Source organism: Vombatus ursinus, unplaced genomic scaffold (assembly GCF_900497805.2).
Source record: "Vombatus ursinus unplaced genomic scaffold, bare-nosed wombat genome assembly UNPS02000582.1, whole genome shotgun sequence".
Lineage (NCBI taxonomy): Eukaryota > Metazoa > Chordata > Mammalia > Diprotodontia > Vombatidae > Vombatus > Vombatus ursinus.
Window position 1 is genome coordinate 26,722,121 of NW_020940360.1, and position 21,331 is coordinate 26,743,451.

At 34.2% G+C, this 21,331-nt stretch overlaps 1 protein-coding gene across 2 annotated transcripts in view; it reads right to left on the bottom strand.

Moving 5' to 3' along the window:
* The window catches only part of ASCC3 (activating signal cointegrator 1 complex subunit 3), a 366,855-nt gene that overhangs the window by 260,005 nt on the left and 85,519 nt on the right, over positions 1 to 21,331 (bottom strand). For both annotated transcript variants that reach the window (XM_027855178.1, XM_027855187.1), the window contains exons 12-13: positions 7,052 to 7,228; positions 1,857 to 1,928 (exon numbers count right to left, since the gene is read on the bottom strand). In XM_027855178.1, the coding sequence (XP_027710979.1) occupies positions 1,857 to 1,928; positions 7,052 to 7,228 (249 nt within the window). The remainder of the gene's footprint in view (positions 1 to 1,856; positions 1,929 to 7,051; positions 7,229 to 21,331) is intronic.

Sequence of the window (21,331 nt, forward strand, 5' to 3'; positions counted from 1 at the left end):
GAACGCACAATGAATAGTAACGGCTTCAAATATCTACCTTTCATTACTCAAATCTTTTGATACCCTGAACCTCCAAGTATACCTCAAACTAATCAGATATAGGAAGTAGGGGCAACATTTCAATCATTCAATTGACTTCATCAACTTCCTTCTTTACAGAGTTTATATATTGATTTAAACAAGCAGAACAATGTAACTGGAAAACACATTAGATGAGAAATCAAAAAAGAGTATTTATTTAGTTTTGGCTTTATAACTTACTGATCAGTTCCCAACAGTAAAATGGAAATGAGAACCTACCCTACCTAACTTAAAAAATTGTTCTGAAGATGAAATAATGTGCTTTGGAAAAAAAAAAGTACTATACAAAGGAAGAAGTTATTCATAAATTTCAAAACTTAGACCACAAATAATTATTTTCTTTAAAAAGTAATTTGTTTATGAAAAGTACTTGTTTATATGTTTCACCACAATTTTAAGAACAATTATGTATCTGAAAAAGGCAATAATCTGCTCACTGACAGGTATTTGTTAGATAAAATAATGATTTAACTTAACAATCTTTTAGTTTCTAGTCATCCCTAACCTGAAAGACTGTTCTATAAGATAATTCCAATTTTAACTCCTACTTCCAAAACAGCAATTAAGAAACACATCTTTTGCCTTGACCAAAATAAAAATTCAAAGTATTTTATTAGATTGTGCATTATAAGGTATTTATATTTGCATTTCCAGGGTTTTTTTAAAGTAATTATTTTGATAATATAAGCAAATAGATTTAATGAAACCAAAAGGAAAATTACAAAACAATTACATAGTTTAGAACTATGTTCATCACATCGAAAAAGTTTTCTCAGCATAGAACACTGGTTAGTTAAGAAAAGTAGAGAAGACAGATTTCTAATAACTGACACTGATAGTAGATTATTGCAGAAAAATATTTCAAAATTAAACAGCAGAAGAAAAAATCTAAGCATTTATTCAGCTATATTGCATTAGACACATCTATTATAATCAGACGTAATTATTTAATAGAGATTGATTTTACTGAGCTCAAATTATCTAAAAATTATTAAGTATCTACAGTGAGCTGAACTGCATTGGTGAAGGGAGTTTCTACACTAGGAGATCCCTAAACCAATGAATCACAGGTACTGCCAAAAAGCAAAATATAGAAAATGTACAAAGGGAATATGTAAGTTAAGACTGAGAAAACCAAGATGATAAATTTACTACCATCCAAGTACTTATCATTTAACAGGTGGGAAGGACATGTACACAAATAAGAATGCCATAATAATGAAAGATGTTTACTGTGATTTCCTCATCTGTAAAAATCTGCCTTACCTATCTCACAGATTTCTAGTGAAGATAAAATGGCATAACAGATGCTAAAAGTGTTACATAAATGTCAGACTGATATTATCAATTATTGTGCCCTCAAAAATTATTGTACAAAGGAAATACAAGCTCTAGGTATAAAGCTATTGGGCCAAATTTGTATTCTATATAATACTACAAAATAGAACTTAAAATAATGATTTCAAAACAAAATAATTTGACCCAAATAATGTGACTTTTAAAAATACTTTAAGTAGTACAATATAGGGAATTATAATTATGTATATTTTTTTCTGTAACAACTACTTCTGCTAGGTGGTTTTTTTAAAAAAGTCTACACAAAACTAGTAGATGCAAATAAAAAGTATTTTCAGTATTCATAAGGACTCAGTTAAAAAAACAATAACACATATGTATCATTTTAGAAGACAAAAATAATATATCTTAAGCAGGAATTAAAAATTAACTTTTTTCAATTAATGTTTCTAAAATAATTTTTAAACAAGTAAATATACCTGATGTCCAGCTGTTATTTGTTTCAAAACATTTTCATAACATACTTCATCCATGTTATTCAACTGTTGCACCTGGAAAGTTAAAAAAAAAAAAAAAAGAAAATGTTTAACTGATAGCAACTCTAGTTTTTCAATCTACATGATAAAGCATTACTGTAGATCAAACACAGAACACATCTTTTTCTGGCAATCCCCCTCTAACAAATATCTGAAACCATTTTAATTCATACAGGAAACATGAACAGATAAAAATAGCTTAAACAACCTTGGCAGAAACTCCAAGCTCTTTAGAGACATTATCCCCTATAATGTGTGTATAAATATGTGTGTGTATATGTACATATGTGTTTGTGTGTGTATTTATTTTGCAAAGGCCTGTGATTTCATCGATGGAGGGAACTTTCTCCACCAACGCAGACCAGCAAATTGTGAATAACTTAGTTTAGAGAGGTTTCTAGAAATTAAATCACTTGGCCCAGGATCACACAGAAAGTTAAGCATGAAAAGTATGACTTAATTGAGGTCTTTTGGACTCTACGCCAGTCCACCATCCATTAAGCCAAACTCCCTTCAAACTATTTAGGAGAAAGGATGTCTTTATGTTATATTTCTCTTAATACTTCCATTTGTTCTGATAAAAGTCAACTACCACGTAAAGTGAGATAAAGAACCATTCTATCCTACCCTTACTTTCCACAATTTTTCCACAATTATACTCCATTACAAATCAAAGTCAACAATGTATCCAGCTTCTGGCTCTAACAATTTTTCATGTAATTCTGACAACATTATAATGAATTAACAATGTTTACAAAACTGGGAGAATGTCAGGTACAGACATGGCAGACATCTAAGGAAATGTACTTTTGTATTCCTTCATACCAGCTCAATCTCTAATATGTAACTTGAAAACTGATTTTATTTTCTCCATTAATGATGAGGAAACTTAAAAAAATATAAAGGTCAAATAACTGCCTACAAATGACAATTAGAAATTTATTCAGTGAAGTCCAGACCTCTCTTTTTTTTTTAAATATATGTACATTCCAATTCAATTCCACAAACTTTTATGAAATACCATTTATGTACAAGATAATGTACTCTCATACACTTGAAGTATAATCAGATAAAACAAACTTGGATATTTGGTCAGGAAATATACGGAATTTGAAAATCTTTTGTTACATTTTCCTGACTAATATTTTGACCCACAATTAAGATAATAGATTTATGATAATAGATTTCTAAATTTACTAATTGGGAGCAGTGCCAAGATGGCAAAAAAAAAGGCAGGAACTTGCCCAAGCTCGCCTTCAAAGCCCTCTGAACAACTTTAAATAATGTCTCAAAACAAATTCTGGACTAGTGGAACCCAGAACAGGACAGGGTGAAACAATTTTCTAGCCCAAGACAACTTAAAAGATCAGCAGAAAAGGTCTGTTGCGCTAGGGTGAGAGTGGAGCACAGTTCAGCACAGGTCATGTGCTCCGCAAACTGAAGCAAGCCTTAGGGATGAATGAATCAGTGGCAACAGTGGAGGTAGCGTATGGCCATAGCAAGCACTGATTTCTAAATTGTATTAATTTTTACCATGAAAAGATAAAAAAAATTACAAATATTCTTAATTTTAATTTATATGTGCTTGACACCATGATTCTCAAACAAGTTATCAGATGATCATCATTCTAACATTTTCTTATGCAAGTGTGATTCTATTGGTCACTGGTAAAAAAAAAATTTTTTTTCAACCTAATTAGACTAATGTGATCTACTTTTTTATGTAATGAGATTTTTTAAAAAATTAAAGTTAAAAAAAAGATGAGTATCCCAAACAGTGAATCATCCTAAAGCTTTCTATAAAGACAGTCCACTTTCACTTTAACTAAGAAGTCTATGGTAAAGGTAAGAAACAGATCTTTATCTTTGCTTAATGATATATTTAAAATAGACTAGATAATATAATAAAAATTAAGATATGATTGAATAAAGGCAAGAGTAAATACCACTGAAAGGCACTTGAAACAATTAATGAAGACTAAATTATGCACACTGTAATAATTACCAAATGGTAATATACCCTTTTGTGTAGAGACAAGAAATGGCTTCCTATAGTTCTTAGATTACCTGTAGCTTCTGCACTGCAGATTGAATTATTTAATGTAGGGAGAGTAATATTTTATCTTAAATAATTTTTTTATCAATTTTTGTGTCTGTTTTTCTATATTCTAGTTACAAGTAAAAGACACTGTTAAAGACAGTATTAAAATGCATTAGAGTTAATATGGGCTTTTTTTTTTTTTTCGGTTAGGCAACGGGGTTAAGTGATTTGCCCAGGGTCACATAGCTAGTAAGTATCAAGTATCCAAGGCCGCATTTGAAATCAGGTCCTCCTGACTCCAGGGCCGGCACCCTATCCACTGTACCACCTCACTGCCCCAAGATTGGTTTTTTAAAAAGGTTCTTCTGTGAAAGTTTCTTTTAGTAAATATAAAGTAAAACCTATGATTATTATGCCAATATAGTTCGAGAATATATTTCTGTTGGCTTACCTTTAAAATGTCAGCTACAGCAAAGTCCCATTAATTTTGACCCCACAAATTTGGAATTTATACTAAATTCAGTAAGGTCTGAGCTATTTGCCCTTGAATTCTTATTTATTAAGAAATCAAGAAAAATCAAGCAAGCAAGCAAGAAAGCATTTATTAAACACCGATGATGTGCTGGGTATTACAAGAAATTCTACTAGTACTCCACCAAGCACTTAGTAAGAAAGACAAGCAAATTAATAGAATAAACAAAACTGCTAGGAACACATAAAATAATAGGACCTATTTTTCAAGAATCTCCAAGATATATTAAAATCTTTATTTGAATAAAATGAATATTTAATGGATAAAATATTTCCTATGTATTTATTAATAAGATTAGATGTCATTGAGCTGCAATAAGCAACTTTGTCAGACTACTTTGAGTAATTTTATGTACCTAAATATGTCAAGTATCTATAATTTCACTGACATCAATATTGCCTCCACTGATACAAATTGCCCAAGTTGATCTTCAATAGTAGCTGTGGGTGAAAATTTCATGACCTTAAGGCTAATTTAGTATATTTTTTAATTTAGCTAGGTTGGTCCTTGAATTACAGAAATATAGACACTGGAATTCTAATAGAAATCTTATAATTTTAAGGACCTGTTATAAAGTTCATACAATGCTGACAGACTCTGATAATCTTGGATCACTTCCTTGCTACAATGAGGTATCATGCTGAGTAATTATATATAACTCACAGTAATGAAAATATATATCCTAAATATATTTTATTCTTTCTTTCAAAAAAATAAATTTAGCTAATCAACTCCTAATTTATTAGTGCAATTTTTTTTCAATTTTTATCTCTCCTTTGATTTTCAGGATTTCTATTTTGGTGTTTAATTGGGAGATTGTGATTTGTTGGTTTTCTAGGGTTTTTTTGTTGTTATTGTTGCACATCCAATTTATTGATCTGCTCTTTCTCTTTTAATGATGAAAGCTTTTAGAGGTCTAAATTTTCCCGTAAGTACTGTGTTGATTGCATCCCAAAAATTTTATTATGTTGTCTCATTGTCATTATTATTTTTAATGAAATTACTGATTGTTTCTATGATTTGTTCTTTTTTTGCTTTAAATTTCCTTTATTTTTCTTGCATTTCTTACATTATGATCAGTAAAAGATTGTGTTTAATATTTCGGCTTTTCTGCATTTGTTTGTGAGGTTTTTCTCCCTTAAAATACGTAGTCAGTTTTTGTGAAAGTGCCATGTACAACACAGAAATAACTGTATTCTCGTCTGTTCCCATTCAGTATTCTCCAGGTTCATATGAGATCTTAATTTTCTAAAATTCTATTCTAAAATCCTTATTTCCTGTTTATTTTTTGGTTAGATTTATCAAGCTCTGAGAGGATTAAACTGAGGTCCTCCACTACTGTGGGTTTACTATCTATGTCCTTCTATAACTCATTTAACTTTTCCTTTAAAAGCTTAGATGCTATGCCATTCAGTGCATATATATTTACTACTGGTATTAATTCACTGTCTATAGTACCTTTCAGTACAATGTAGTTTCCTTGTTTATCTCCTTCAATTAGATCTATTTTTCCTCCTGTTTTGTCTAAGGTCAGGATCACCACCCCTGCCTTTTTCACTTCAGCTGAAGCATAATAGACTCTGCTCCAGCCCCTTATTTTAACTCAGTATGTATCCTCTTCTGTTTTATAACATTTCATCCCATCCAAAATTAAGTTATAATTGCTAACTGTATTTTTCTCCTCCATCCTATTCTTTCATACTTTCCCTTCTCTTTTTTCCCTGCCCCCTAAAACATCTGTGTTGTTTCTAATTAATGTCCCCCTTAATCTATTCACCTCTAATTCCCCTCATTTCCTTAAACTTTTTCTCACCTATTTCCTTATTGAGTAAGATGTATTTCTGTACCTAACTGTGCGTGTGTAAATGTATTCTTTGTACCTTCAACCAGTTTAGATGGCAGTGAGGTTCATGGGTAACCTCCTTTCCCTCCTCCTTGTTGCATAAACTACTCCTTGAGCACTCCATTTATGTGAGATAATGTTTTCCATTTTTCCTTCCCCTGCTTTCCCTCCCTCCCTGATGGTTTCACAATCAGAATTTTATCTGGTACATTTTCTAGATTATTGTGGACAATGGACAGTGGAGAGATAGGCTCAACTGCTTTGTCTTACTCAGTCTTGACTCTACCTTCTTTCAAATATATTTAATGGTATATTGGTAGCTAAGCATTAATTCCTTAAACCACAGATTTCACTAACTTATATGAATCTTCTTCCTAATTATGTCAAATTTATGAAAGCCTAATTGTGTCAAATTTATAAATGGCACTATATGTGGATTCTGAGGAAAGAATACAAACAATTCAAAAAAGAATTTGTAAAAGTAAGTATTAAGAAACTGGCATGAGTTAGAATGTCTTTAGTGGAATTGCTCTTAAGAGTTACATAAAAGCAAATTAGTAACTTTTGAGGATGCTTCCAGTAAAGCAATAAGGCCAAAGGTTGGGAAAAATAAGATTAAAAGACTCACATAATGCAATTTTAGGGATCTGATTCTTTGCTATTGAAGCAACCTGTCATCAAATATACTTTTAAAAATTAAGTCGTTCACAGTGAATATTTACCTTATTTGTCGTCTTAATTCCTAAAAATGTCTGTCCAAGAGGTACTGGCCTAAAACGGCCATCAAAGTAGAAAAGTCCAATATAAGGATTGACATGCAAAAAAGTAGCAACATCGAGGTAGTTGGGTAATGTAGCAGAAAGTCCCAAAATCCTTATCATGCTCTGTGTAGATTCAACCTATAAGAATGAAAAACAATACATGATAAATGTGAAATCTTAAAACTGAGTGCTAGATACTAACTTCATAAGTATGACAGAAGAAGTGTGGTTAGAAAGTAGGTCAATTGGGGTGAAGCCAAGATGGCAGAATAAAAGCAGTGACTTGCTTGAGCTGTCTCCCAAACATCTCCAAATGCCTGTAAAAAATTACTCTAGACAAATTCTAGAGCAGCAGAACCCACAAAAAGGCAGAATGAAACAAATTTCTAGCCCAAGACAACACAAATGGTTGATGGGAAAGTTCTGTGTGGCAGGCTGGGAGAAGAATGTAGTTCAGCGTGGGCCACGCAGACAAAGACGGGGTCCCAGAGAACCTGGAGCAGGCCTCAAGGGACTGAATCACTGGGAACTGTGGCGGTTTCCAGATTTCTAAACCCACAAACGCCAAAGACAACTTAAAAGGTCAGTACGAAAGGTCTGTCAGACCTGGATGAGAGAGGAGCATGTTCTGGGTCCAGCCCTGGCATAGCCCCCAGGCAGTGGCTGTGGCGGCTGCTTTCAGAACTCTCAGCTCTCACCAGGTGGGGGAATTGGGGAGCTGATCAGAGGAGGATTGCAGGGATCTCTTTGCTGGCACTGAAGCAGGATTCTCTTGCTTTGTCTGTGCCTGGATGTGGGTTACAGTTCTGGGTGGTGGTCCTAGAGCGAGGAGGAGCGATAGTATAGTGGAAATTGTGGCAGTGGTGGAGAGGGAATCCTCTTTACAGTCCCAAGGCAGAAAAGAATGCTTGTGGTCACTCATAGACCAGAGCACAGGCCAGGAAAGGAGTAAACAGCTCATCTTTGATCAGACCACCTTGGAAGAACTAAAAATTTACAGGTCCCTAGAAGTTTCTCTGAAAATAGTTGCACAAAACCCCTGAAGCTTAGGACAGGACACCCTCTATACTGGAAACAGAGCCCTACCTTAACAAAGAATCAAAAAGTCTAGTAATTGGCTGGGAACGTAAGCAGACAGCAGAAAAAAAAAACTGAGACTATAGAATCCTACTTTGGTGACAAAGATGATCAAAATATACAACCAGAAGAAAACAAAGTCAAAGCTCCTACATCCAAAGCCTCCAAGAAAAATATGAATTGGTTCCAGGCCATGGAAGAGCTCAAAAAGGATTCTGAAAATCAAGTAAGAGGGTAAAGGAAAAATTGGGAAGAGAAATGAAAGTGATGCAAGAAAATCATGAAAAAAGAGTCAACAGCTTGGTAAAGGAGACCCCAAAAAATACTGAAGAAAATGATACCTTAAAAAATAGACTCACTCAAATGGCCAAAGAGGTCCAAAAAGTCAACGAAAAAAAGAATAACTTGAAAAGCAGAATTGGTCAAATGGAAAAGAAGGTCCAAAAGCTTATTGAAGAAAATAATTCCTTAAAAATTATAATGGAGCAAATGGAAGTTAATGATTCTATGAGAAATCAAGAATTATAAAACAAAACCAACTGAATGAAAAAACAGAAGACAATGGAAAATATCTCACTGGAAAAACAACTGACCTAGAAAACAGGTCCAGGAAAGATAATTTACAAATTATTGGACTACCTGAAAGCCATGATCAAAAAAAGAGCCTAGACATCATCTTCCAAGAAATTATCAAGGAAAACTGCCCTAATATTCTACAACCAGAGGGCAAAATGGAAATGGAAAGAATCCACCAATCACCTCCTGAAAGAGATCCCAAAAGGAAAACTACTAGGAATATCATAGCCAAATTCCAGAGTTCCCAGGTCAAGGAGAAAATATTGCAAGCAGCCAGAAAGAAACAATTCAAGTATTGTGGAAATACAATCGGGATAACACAAGATTTAGTAGTTTCTACATTAAGGAATTGGAGGGCTTGGAATATGATATTCCAGGTCAAAAGAGCTAGGATTAAAACCAAGAATTCCTTACCCAGCAAAACTGAGTATAATCCTTCAGGGGAAAAAATAGATACTCAATGAAATAGAGGACTTTCAACTATTCTTGATGAAAAGACCAGAGCTGAATAGAAAATCTGACTTTCAAATACAAGAGTCAAGAGAAGCATGAAAAAGTGAACAGGAAAGAGAAATCATAAGGGACTTATTAAAGCTGAACTGTTTACATTCCTACATGGAAAGATGATAAGATGATATTTGTAACTCATGAGACCTTTCTTGGCATTAGAGTAGTTGGAAGATATATACAGAGAGAGACAGAGACAGAGGGCACAGGGTGAGTTCATATGGGATGATATCTAAAAAAAAAAATTAAGGGGTGAGAGAGGATAGGACTGGGAGAAGGAGAAAGGGAGAGGTAGAATGGGGTAAATTATCTCACATAAAAAGCTTTTACAGTAGAAGGGAAGAGGGGAGAGGGGAGAGGGAATGAGTGAATCTTATTCTCAGGAGATTTGGCTTAAGGAGGGAATAACATACACACTCAAATGGGAATGGAAATCTCTTACCCTACAGGAAAATAGGTGGGGAAGGGGATAAGAGAGGGGAAATGATAGAAGAGAGAGAAGATTGGGGGAGGAGATAATCAGAAGCAAACACTTTTGAGGAAAGACAGGATCAAAGAAGAGAACAGAATAAACAGGAGGCGGTATAGGAAGGAAGAAAATATAGTTAGTCTTTTACAACATGACTATTATGGAAGTGTTTTGCATGACTACACATGTATAACCTATATCAAATTGCTTGCCTTCTCAATGAGGGTAGGTAGGGAGGGAGGAAGGGAGAGAATTTGGAACTCAAAGTTTTTTTTTTTTTTAATTAATTTATCTTGATTTATCAACAATCACTTCCATAAGCTTTCGAGTTTTAAATTTTTCTCCCTCTCCCTCCCCACCTCCCCAAGACAGCTTGCAATATGATATAGGCTATACAAATACATTTCTATTAAACATATTTTCACATTAGTGATGTTGTAATGAAGAATTAGAAAGAGGCAACAAAACACACTAGAAGAAAAAAATAGCAAATAGTATGCTTCGATCTGCATTCAAACTCCATAGTTCTTTCTTTGGATGTGGATAGCATTTTCCATCATGAGACCCTTAGAGATGTCTTAGATCCTTGCATTGCTGAGAAGGTCTAAGTCTATCAACGTTAGTCATTGCACAACATGGCTGTTACTGTGTACAACGTTCTCCTGGTTCTGCTCACTTCACTCAGCAAGTCTTCCCAGGTTTTTCTGAAGTCTGCCTGCTCATCATTTCTTATAGCATAATAATATTCCATCACATTCATATACCACAAGTTGTTCAGCCATTCCCCAATTGATGGGCATTCCCTCAATTTCCAATTCTTTTCTACCACAAAAAGAGCTGCTATAAATATTTTTGTACATGTGGGTCCTTTTCCTATTTGTATGATCTGTTTGGGATACAGACCTAGCAGGGCTATTTTTGGGTCAAAGGGTATATGTCACTATTTGACAAAAACTGCTGGGAAAACTGGGAAAGAGTATGGCAGAAACTAGGCATAAACCAAAATCTCACCCTGTATGCCAAAATGGGTTTATGATTTAGATATAAAGACTGATACTATAAGCAAACTGGAACAGCAAGGAATAGTTTATCTATCAGATTTATGGAGAACAGAAGGATTCATGACCAAACAGGAGACAGAGAACATTACAAAATACTAAATGGATAGTTTCGATTACTTTAAACTGAAAAGTTTTTGCACAAACAAAGCCAATGCAAGCAAGATTAGAAGGAAAGTAGAAAATTGGGAGAGAATTTTTACAACCAGTGTCTCTGATAAGGGCCTCATTTCTAAAATATATAGATAATTAAGTCAAATTTATAAGAATACAAGTCATTCCCCAACTGATAAATGGTCAAAGAACAAGCAGTTCTCAGATGAAGAAATTAAAGCCATCTATAGTCATATGAATAAATGCTCTAAATCACTATTGATTAGAGAAATGAAAATCAAAACAACTCACACCTATCAGATTGGCCGACATGACAAAACAGGAAAATAATAAATATTGGAGAAGATGTGGAAAAATTGGAACACTAATGCACTATTGGTGGAGCTGTGAAACGATTCAACCATTTTGGAGTACAATTTGGAACTATGCCCAAAGGGCTATAAAAATGGAACTCAAAGTTTTAAAAACAAATGTTAAAAATTGTTTTTACATGCATCTGGGAAATAAGATATACATTGAGGTATAGAAATCTATCCTGCCCTACAGGAAAATAGAAGGGGAAGCACATAAGAGGGTGGGAAGGAGGTGATAGAAGGGAGGGCAGATTGGGGGAAGGGGTATTCAGAACGCATGCTGTCTTGGGGTGGGGTGAGGGGAGACGGGGAGAAAATTTGGAACTCAAAATCTTGCGGAAGGGAATGTTGGAAACTAAAAATTAATTAACTAATTAAAAAAAAGAAAGGAGGTCATTTGAAAATCATAAGAGGAGGTTAAATGAAATGTAAAGTAAATATGTTAACAGAAATATAAGTTAACAGGGTGGTATGGCAAATCAAGAAAGTTAATGTGATTTTTATGCTATAATAAACAGTGGTAATGTCCAGGAATAGGGAAGTGACCACACAATGTATTCTACTCAGAAGTGACCCCACTGGTAAGTAATATGTGTCATTTTGAACACCCCGTTTAAGGAAGGATATTGAAAAACATAAGAGTATCCAAAAGATGACAACCAAGATGACAGATGGTCAAAAGAATGTACCATAAAAAAGTTAGTTGAAAGAATGAGGAATGTATAGCCTGAGAAGAGTAGAGAAGTAAACCCTGATAGTTTCCCTCAAGTACGTGAAAAACAGATTAACATTCTGTTGGGAAAGAATACGGAAAGAATATGCAGCAATGTGGGCAAGTTGCAAAGAGTCAGATTTAGGAATAAGGAAAATCTTCATAACACTTAGAGCTATCCAAAAGTAGAATGTACTGTATAAAAGGTGGAACGGAAGGATTGGTAGATTTCCCTAGATTAAAGATCTTTAAACAAAGGATATTTAACCAATTTATTTCAATTCAAAAAGTAATTTTTAAGGCCCAAGGAGCTAGGTGCTAAGAATACAAAGACAAAAAAAAGGAAAAAAGTCTTATCCATAGGCCCTAACATTATACTAGAAGGAAGCAACATGCACATAGCTAAGTAAATGCAAAACAGATACAAAGTTTAGTAGTCATATTTTAAAATGTTACAAATCAATGATATTTAAAGAAATATATATTAAAGCAACTTTAGAATCCCAGCTCACATTTATCAGACTGGAAAAGTTGACAGTAAAAGGAAAATAACAAATGATGGAGGGGCTAGGGAAAGATGAGCACATTAATGTACTGCTGGTGTAGCCGTGAACTGGTGATCTAGCCATTCTGAAAAGCAATTTGAAACTATGACCAAAAGGTTACTAAATTTTCCATATCTACTCATACTGCTACTATATCTATAATCCAAAAAGATCGAAGAAAAAGGAAAAAGACTCATATGCGCAAAAATATTTATAAGCAGCTCTTTTTCTGGTAGCAAGAAGCTGGTAAGAAGGAGGAATTCATCAACTAAGAAACAAATTTTAAGTACATGAAACATAAATACTATTGTGCTATAAGGAATTATGAAGAAGTCAATTTCAGAGAAACCTAGAATGATCTGTATGAAATGATGCAGGGTAAAGTGAATAGAAACAGAAAAATCATTTACAAAATGATAATAGTATAAAGATAAACAGGGGAAGACAAGGGGGAAAGGGAAGGGAATAAGCATTTAAATTAGTACTTCCTATGTACCAGGCACTGTGCTAAGCACTTTTTACAAATATTCACACATCTGATCCTCATAACAACCCTACAAGGTTGGGGCTGTTGTAATTTCTATTTTATAGCTGAGGAAACTAAGACAAACAGGGGTTAAGTGACTTGCTCAGAGTCACATAGTCAGTAAATGTCTGACACTAGATTTGCACTCAGTTCTGTGCACTGTGATTCTAATCAATGCAATGACCAGCCACTACTCAAAGGGACTCATAATGAAACATGCTACACATCTCTTAATAGAGAGGTACTAGACTCAATGTGCTAACTGAAACATTTCTGGATATGGCCAGTGCAGGAATTTGTTTTTCTTGACCATGCATATTTGTTAAAAGGCTTTTGTTTTTCTTTTCTTCCCCCTTTTTTTTTTGGAGAGGGGGAGGAAGGAAGAGGAAAGGACATAGAAGAAGGTGGGTGTTTTTTTAATTTAAAAAATGAAGGAAAAAAATGAGGAAGGGAGAAGGCACTACTACCTGGGAGATGAGGAAAAACCTTAGAGTAGGAACTGTGCACCTTAGCTGTGCTTTCAAGGAAACTAGGGAATACAAGAATTAGTGGTGAGGAGGAAGACCACTGTAGAGAAGGGGTAATAGCACAAAGTAATGGCACAAAGATAGAAAGTTTTGAAGGGCAGCAGTTGGGTATAGAATAACATTTCACATACTATACCAAGGTAAGCTCCAAATAGATACATGTTATATTTAAGTATACACATACACACATTCACACACACACATACGCACGTTTATAAACACACAGATAGAGAGACAGATAGATATATGCAAAACAAAGAAGCTGGGGAATAGATTCATTTTGTTTTGAGGGTCTGAAAAGAAGAGAGCAAAAGGAACATATTTTTATTTAATACTGTAATAATGATGAAAAACAGGATTTTAGAGAATCCTGGAAGTGTTAACTGAAGTAGAATGAAAATCTTAAGAATTTTGAAAAATCAAATGACCAACAATGACTTGCAGTCTAATGATGAATCATTATCATATTACATAGCCTGAAAAAGAATTGATAGAACCAAAGACACAAAAAGAAAAATACATTTTTGAATATAATACGGTACAGATATATTTTGCTTTATGATGTTTATTTGTTATAAGGTTTCCCCTGTGCTGGTTTTAATTTGAGAAGACAGGTTGTGCATAGTATCAGCCTCCCCTAAGACCCAATAAAGAGGGTCATTAAACATTTTTTAAAATGCATAGAAGAGTAATAAGTTCAGAAGGAAACAATCAACAAGAAGGGCAATTTTGAAAGCAAGTGGTATGAAGTAGTAATCCACTGTTTCAAGTACAATCTTTTTGTATTTTATTGTATGAATGGCAATGCTGTTTATTATTTCAGAATACAAATTTTTTTTAAAAATTAAAGATAGTACACAAATAAAAATGACATGGTTCTGTGAAAATAAAAAACAAAACAAAACAAAACAAAAAACAAAACCAACTGCTTCCCATTTTCTCACCAGGGCTGTTAACTAGATTATTTTAGTTCCCTTCCTGCAACTGAACTCTCTTATGTGTGTTACAGCTGCCAATTAAAGCAGGGACTCTCATATTATCTATTTGTACTCCCAGAGCTTATTACAGTGCTTGGCATACAGAATAAGTTCTTTAAAAATGTCTTCTCACTAAAATAAAAAAAATAACAGACCTTGCAAAGAACAGTAGGAATCAAACATACATATTAAGTGCTTATTATGTGCCAGGCACCCTACCCTACTAAGCACTGGGGACCAAAAAACAAACAAAAAAAAAACCCAGAACAGTCCCTGCTCTCATGGACATTGCACTAATGGAGCAGACAAAACATCATTAAATAAGAACATACAAGATCCACACAGAGTGGATAAAAGGTAATCTGAAAGGAGAGGACACGAGTTGCTAGGGTGAGCAAGGAAGGTTTACTGAAGGTGGTATCTGAGCTAATTCTTCAAGTAAGCCAGGTATTTTAGGTGGCAGGGGTAATGGGAAGATCATTCCAGGCAAGAGGGATAGCCAGTGCAGACTGATGGAATATGGCATGTCAGGTTTGAGAATCTGCAACTAGGCCAGTATAACTGTATTGTAGAGTACATGGGGTGGGGAATAAAGCATAAGAAGAACAGAAAAGTATGAAGCAGCCATGTTGTGAAGAGCTTTAAATAACAAAGGACTTTATAATTGAATTTATTGAGTAAGGGTGGCATAGTCAGACCTAGCTTTAGGAAAAATCACTTTGTAGGCTGTGTGGAGGACAGATTGGAGGAGGGAGATAATTCAAGTAGGGAGATCAATTAGAAGGCTATTGCAATGGTCTCCAAGAAGTAAACATTTAATAAGGGTAGAACTGAGTATTAATTTTTTAAATGCATTGAACACATAAGTGAATGTGAAGAATGTCTTTCTATTTCTCCACCCTCACAGTTAGAGTCTTTAATTTCAATTATGGGCTCAGTATCTTTCTGCCTCCAGAGTCTGTATTTCATCCTAGAAGCAATAAGGGAGCAAACGGTTTGATGTTTACTGAGTGACATAGTCATACCTGTGTTTTAGGAATATCACACTTTAGCAGCTCTGTGGAACAGAGATTGGAGTGGGAGAGACTAGAGGAAAGGAGGATAATTAAGATGGCTTCTAGACTGCGAATCTAGAGGGAAGAAGGGAAGGACTCTAAGTCAGCTATCACACTATGGTGTTAATGAATGATAACTTACACTATCATCCTTATATAAGCTTAGCTTATCACTGATCAAATGATAAAAACAGCAAATATGTCCTTCAAAATAAACTTCATGCTAAAGAAAAATCATTACTCAAACATTTTAGGAAAGAGTATAGAAAGCTTTCCCTAAACGTAAATTACTTAAAAATTACGAAATAAATATGTAATAAATACTATTGCATAAGAAATGATTAAATGTATGATTTCTGAGAAACTGAGAAGACTTGAATAAAGTGATGCAAAGCGAAATAAGAGACACTAGGAGAACAATTTATACTACAGCAACAACACTGTAAAAATGAACAATTTAAAAAATTACTAATTCTGATCCATGTAATGACCAATCACAATTCCAGTGCTGTAATGATGAAGAATGTATCAATCTCCTGACTGAGAGGTTATGGATTAAATGTGCAAAATGAGATACACAATTTTGCATGGTTATGGTTAATATGGGAATTTGTTTTGCTTGACTACATATATTTATTATAAGGGTTTAGTTTTTAGTTTTTCTTTTATTCCACTGGGGTGGGAGGAATTGGAAAGGGAAAATAAATGCTTGTTAATTGAAAAAAAAATTAAGTATAAAATAATAAACAGAATAGAATGTGAACTTGTCACTATTATAGCAATACCTTGGAAGAAAAATCTGGGTATAATGCACAATGACAAAATTCAATATTTTTTTATATTATTGTTTTTTCCACATTCTTTTATTTTTCCAATGTACAAACTTATTTGTTTTTCTAAGGCAGGGGTTGGAAACCTGCAGCCTCGAAGCCACATATTGCCCTTTAGGTCCTCTAGTGTGGCCCTCTGACTGAATCCAAACTTCAAAGAACAAATCCCCCTACAAAAGGATTTGTTCTGTAAAACTAGGAGTCAGTTAAAAGGCCGCACCCAAAGACTAGAAGGCCACATGTCGCCTCAAGGCCACAGGTGTATTTATACTTATATGAATTTAACATTTACGTCTGTTGAGTATATGCTACATGCCTGGTAGGTACATAAGGCAGCACTTTAAATTATCTGAAAGAACAATCAGATCTGGACATCGTCCACAAAGCACTTAAAAATAATTGGAGAGTCAAAATTAAAAAGCATAACCTAAGTGACCTTTTGTTCAGCAGGACTTCAGGAAATACTGACACTAGGGTTAAATGCTATTAACAAATTTCTTAGAAGACACCAAGATAAAACTGAGTGCTGAAGGATGGACACAGAAACTAGGTCTACAAAAAGCAACAAACATTTTTTTACTCAAGAAATTTACTCTAATTTAGAATGGCAAAAAGTCACAGATAACTGAAAAAAAAAAAGGTTAATCCTAATATCTTTAAAAAGAGTGCCCTTTTTGCCAGTTTTTATTTATAAACTTTCTGTTATCATATCAACCCTACCAGCACCACTATCACTGCTCCACAAGTTTTTTTTCAGATACAGCTATTAAATTGTTTTGTTAGATGGATAAAGATGGCAAAATCACACTAAACTACAGAGGAATGCAAAAATGAATATTGTGACATTGACCCAATTATAAACTCCTTGGTAAAAAAAAAAAAGAGAAAGTTTTAACTATTTAAGCAGATCTTGATATCTATAAAATAGAAACAAATCTCCAACTCAACAAAAAATTATTAGTATCCTTTGAAAACCTACTAAAAATCAGTCACTTGAGCATTTTTAAAGAATTGACTATGTCGGGCACTGTCCTACAGACCAGAAACAAAAGTGAAACAATCTCTGCCCTCCGGAGATTATATGCTAATAAATCACAAGATGCTGCCACTACGGAGTCATGCTCATTTTTATTTGGGGAAAAAAGTGGATCATTTTAGCTTCACATTCCTGTTACTGTTGCAGCTATGTAACTTTAACCATCAAATACAAGTTCTTATTTTAAAAATTCTTTTGATGTTAAATCTATAATACCCTGGAAGAGAAAACAGAAAATTTTCTACTAAAAGTCAATTTAAATCATCTACATTTTAAAATTTGAAACAAAAAAAAAAAGCATAACATGCCTTTCACTGTGTGTTAGTATTTTTATCACACACCTTTATTTTTGTATATTAGTTAACCAGGCATATATTCTTAGATGAAATGCAAAAAAGACACACATAAAATAATGACACAAAAAATATGACTGATTATTCTTCAGGGTCCAAACATAATGCAAAGTTTTATAAGGAACTTTAATTAATGGAGGTGAAAATCCTATTTAGTCTTTTCTGAATTGACATAAAGATACAACTATTCTTAAATCAGCTCGGTGCTAAAATTTAAATTAATTTCAGTTTAAGTTAACTAATGCTTTTCCCATATGTATTACTTTAATTGCTCTGAAGTATACAAGCCCACTGTATAGAAACTTTCAAAATCCTATAGATTTCATACTATGCCAGGAGTGCCTATAAGCTCCCTGAAAATGCTATTCTGCTAAATACAATACTACCATCTACTGGAAATAGTTAGCATTAAATACTGATTCATTTCAATAAAAAGAATGATGGTTTTACAGAAACAGACTGCACACCAAATTCTATTTTTCCATGAGTCCTATTATAAAATCAGATGGCTAAGTGTCCCACTCCCCTTTTCTCTGTAGTTGTACAATCTATAACCAACCGCAAAAAGGTATCATGCCTCCAATATAGTAAATGTCATATGTAACCAAGAAGTATTTTAAACATATATTTGAAGGAAAATTAAAAGTATGAAAAATACTGAAAGGAAAAGTTAATAGTACTTATTATCAAAATATGTGTACAATTAAAATTGCAAAATGAAAATATCAAATCTGAAATTACCTGAATCTTACTTGTTGTGTGAAACTGCAATAGGGGGAAGAAAACAAAACAAAACAAAACAAAACAAAACAAAACAAAACAAAACACCATCCTTAATTTTTCTGCAACTTGAATCCATCTCAAACCATATTAACATTTCTAATTTGACTTATCACAAGGTAATAACAATTTTTGGTCTCTTTCACACTTTAATAGTTGTAAGTAAGCACTGACATAGCTTCCAGCTCTTAACATTTTAACAACACTATGGTCTGTATTTAGAAAGCGCTTTCTAGTCTTTCCTAGACTTGTGAAACTGGCCAAATTTTGGCTAAAATGTAGGTGACATTGGCAGAGGTACTACAACTCTGGTATTAGATCCATCAGCCAAATGTGAAGATTTTTAAACTTTGTTACACTTAGTATGTGACCCTATTTAAATCACTTCACTTCTCTCAGCTTCAGAAATGCAGGGGTTAGACTTCATAGCCTTTTTTTTTTTTTACATGAATTACATTGCGAATTTATTCTTCAAGAAGAGCAGGAAGGTGACAGATGTGAGGACCAGACAACATGATAATAAATGCAATTAATTATTTTTAGATTTCATAGCCTTGAAGACGTCTTTCATCACTAAAGCTAAGAGCTTATGATCCTATGACTTGTTTTCTCTTCTACTTCTAACTTTATGTCCCTGATTAGAGTGACTCATCCTGTGTAGTGACAGCAAGAGCGGATGATCACAGCTCAGCAACTGCTGATAAGAAAGAAAGAATTAGAGGGCAATGGAAAAAGAAGTTTTGTTTATTCTAATGCCTCAGATATTTAAGTTTATTAAATTAAGTAAAATCTTTCTTTTATTATTTGGAATGTTGATAATATAATTTCCTGTGCCATGATGTGTCCTCATTCCCCTCCCCCATGTTTACCTAAGCAGAATATGGGGTGAAGTCAGCAATAACTTCAGCCTGCCTGCACAGCAGCTTTTAAACATTTATAATGCATATTTTATGTGCAAAGCACTAGGATTCAAACACAAAAATGAAATGAATCTCTAATACCTAGTCTAGCACAGAATAAAAGCTTAATAAATGAGTACAGAATGATGACTGATTGATATTAGACGGTGTGGGAGAATGAATAGTCAAGGACAACTCCAAGGTTATAAACCTTAATGACTGGAAGGATAGTGTGATGCCTTCAAAAGAAATGGGGGACATAAGATAGATTTTAGAGGGGAAAAAAACCTGAACTTGCTAAGATTGAAATGCTGTGGCAAGGCCAGATGAACTAATACTGTTGTGATTTACTCTATAATGTGGCTGCTATGGTGCTTCCAATAATTCATATGAGACTATATTTGCTATCTAGAATTTTTGTAACTGGAGCACGATACTTTGTAAGTGAATTGACATTGCATACTAGAAAACACATATCACATAAACAAATTTATATACACACCTGTTGATAGGGGAGATACTACTTGTCCACCCATCCCACCTTCTCCAAGTATTAGAATCCTTGAATATTCAAGATTTTGCTCCCTTATACAACACATCCCTTATCTCTTTCCAAAAATCTAGGCTAACATTCACACAAACAATCTCAGAAGAAAATGGTAAAACTCTCAGTACCAAAGTTCTCTCCTGGGAGAAGACATTCATAAGCCATTCTCCAAGCAATGGCCAAGCAATTTAAAGATAAAGAGAACTCCTTTGGGGTGCCTGAGTCCACACTTTTATTATTATCATTATTATTATTATTATTATTACTCATACCTATAAAGTTTTAATTGCTTTCTACTATTGTTTCCTTATATTCCTGAATTAACTGTTTTAAGGGTCCCCCTAAAATTGTTTTCTTGAGTTGCCCTATATTCCAGAGACGAAGCCTCCCCCACCCCCATAAACTAACGTAACAGTGATCTTTTACAACTGAACTCGATTAAACTCTCAGTGCCCTTGAAGCTGAGTAAGCTGTAAGACTGGCTTGGCCACTCTAGCCCAGACTGATAAACTGTTGATGCAGACAGATAAGCAAATCCTCCTTCCATGGTTGGTCATTCCCAATCCTCCTGCTCCCTCTTGCTCCCCATTCCCTACTGCTCCCTTTCTCCTCCCATGCCCAAACTCTCATTTGGGAAGGCGTTGCTCTCCACTCCTCCCATGAGACCTCCCCTTTTTGTTGTACCCCATAGATATCCAAGGCTCTTGTATCACAGGCTCCTCGGTATAAGGAGTCCCATACATGTGCCTTTCTCTTGTGATGAATGAAGTTACTATCCATGTCTTGTGGAGTCATGATTTTTGACTAACTACTGGTAAAATATTCCCTTGTCTCTAAAAATTATTAATTTATAAGTGTAGAACTAATATATTTTCCATTTCTGTGCCTTTGCCCAGAATGTTACCCAAGTCTAAAACGCTTTTCCTTCTTCACCTTGACCCCTAAGTAACACAGTGCCTGACAAGTTAGCAGGTACTTAAGTACTACTTGCTAATAAAAATCCCTAGGTCCCCACCAAATTCAGCCCAAGTATGCAACCTCCTGAAAGAGGCACTCCATATTCTCCCAAGTGTTACTGTATCTCCAGTCCCTACCCACAATTAAACTTTGAATCTATTTATTTGTGCACAAATTTTACTGCTACCACTCTGCCCCATCCCCATTATAGTATAAGGATCTTTGTATTTCCAGTGCCTGGCACCATACCTGGCTTACAGTGGACACTTAATGCTTATTGAAATGAATTATTAAATAGCCTTTTCTTAAGCATCAAAATTCAACATATCAAAAAAACATTTAA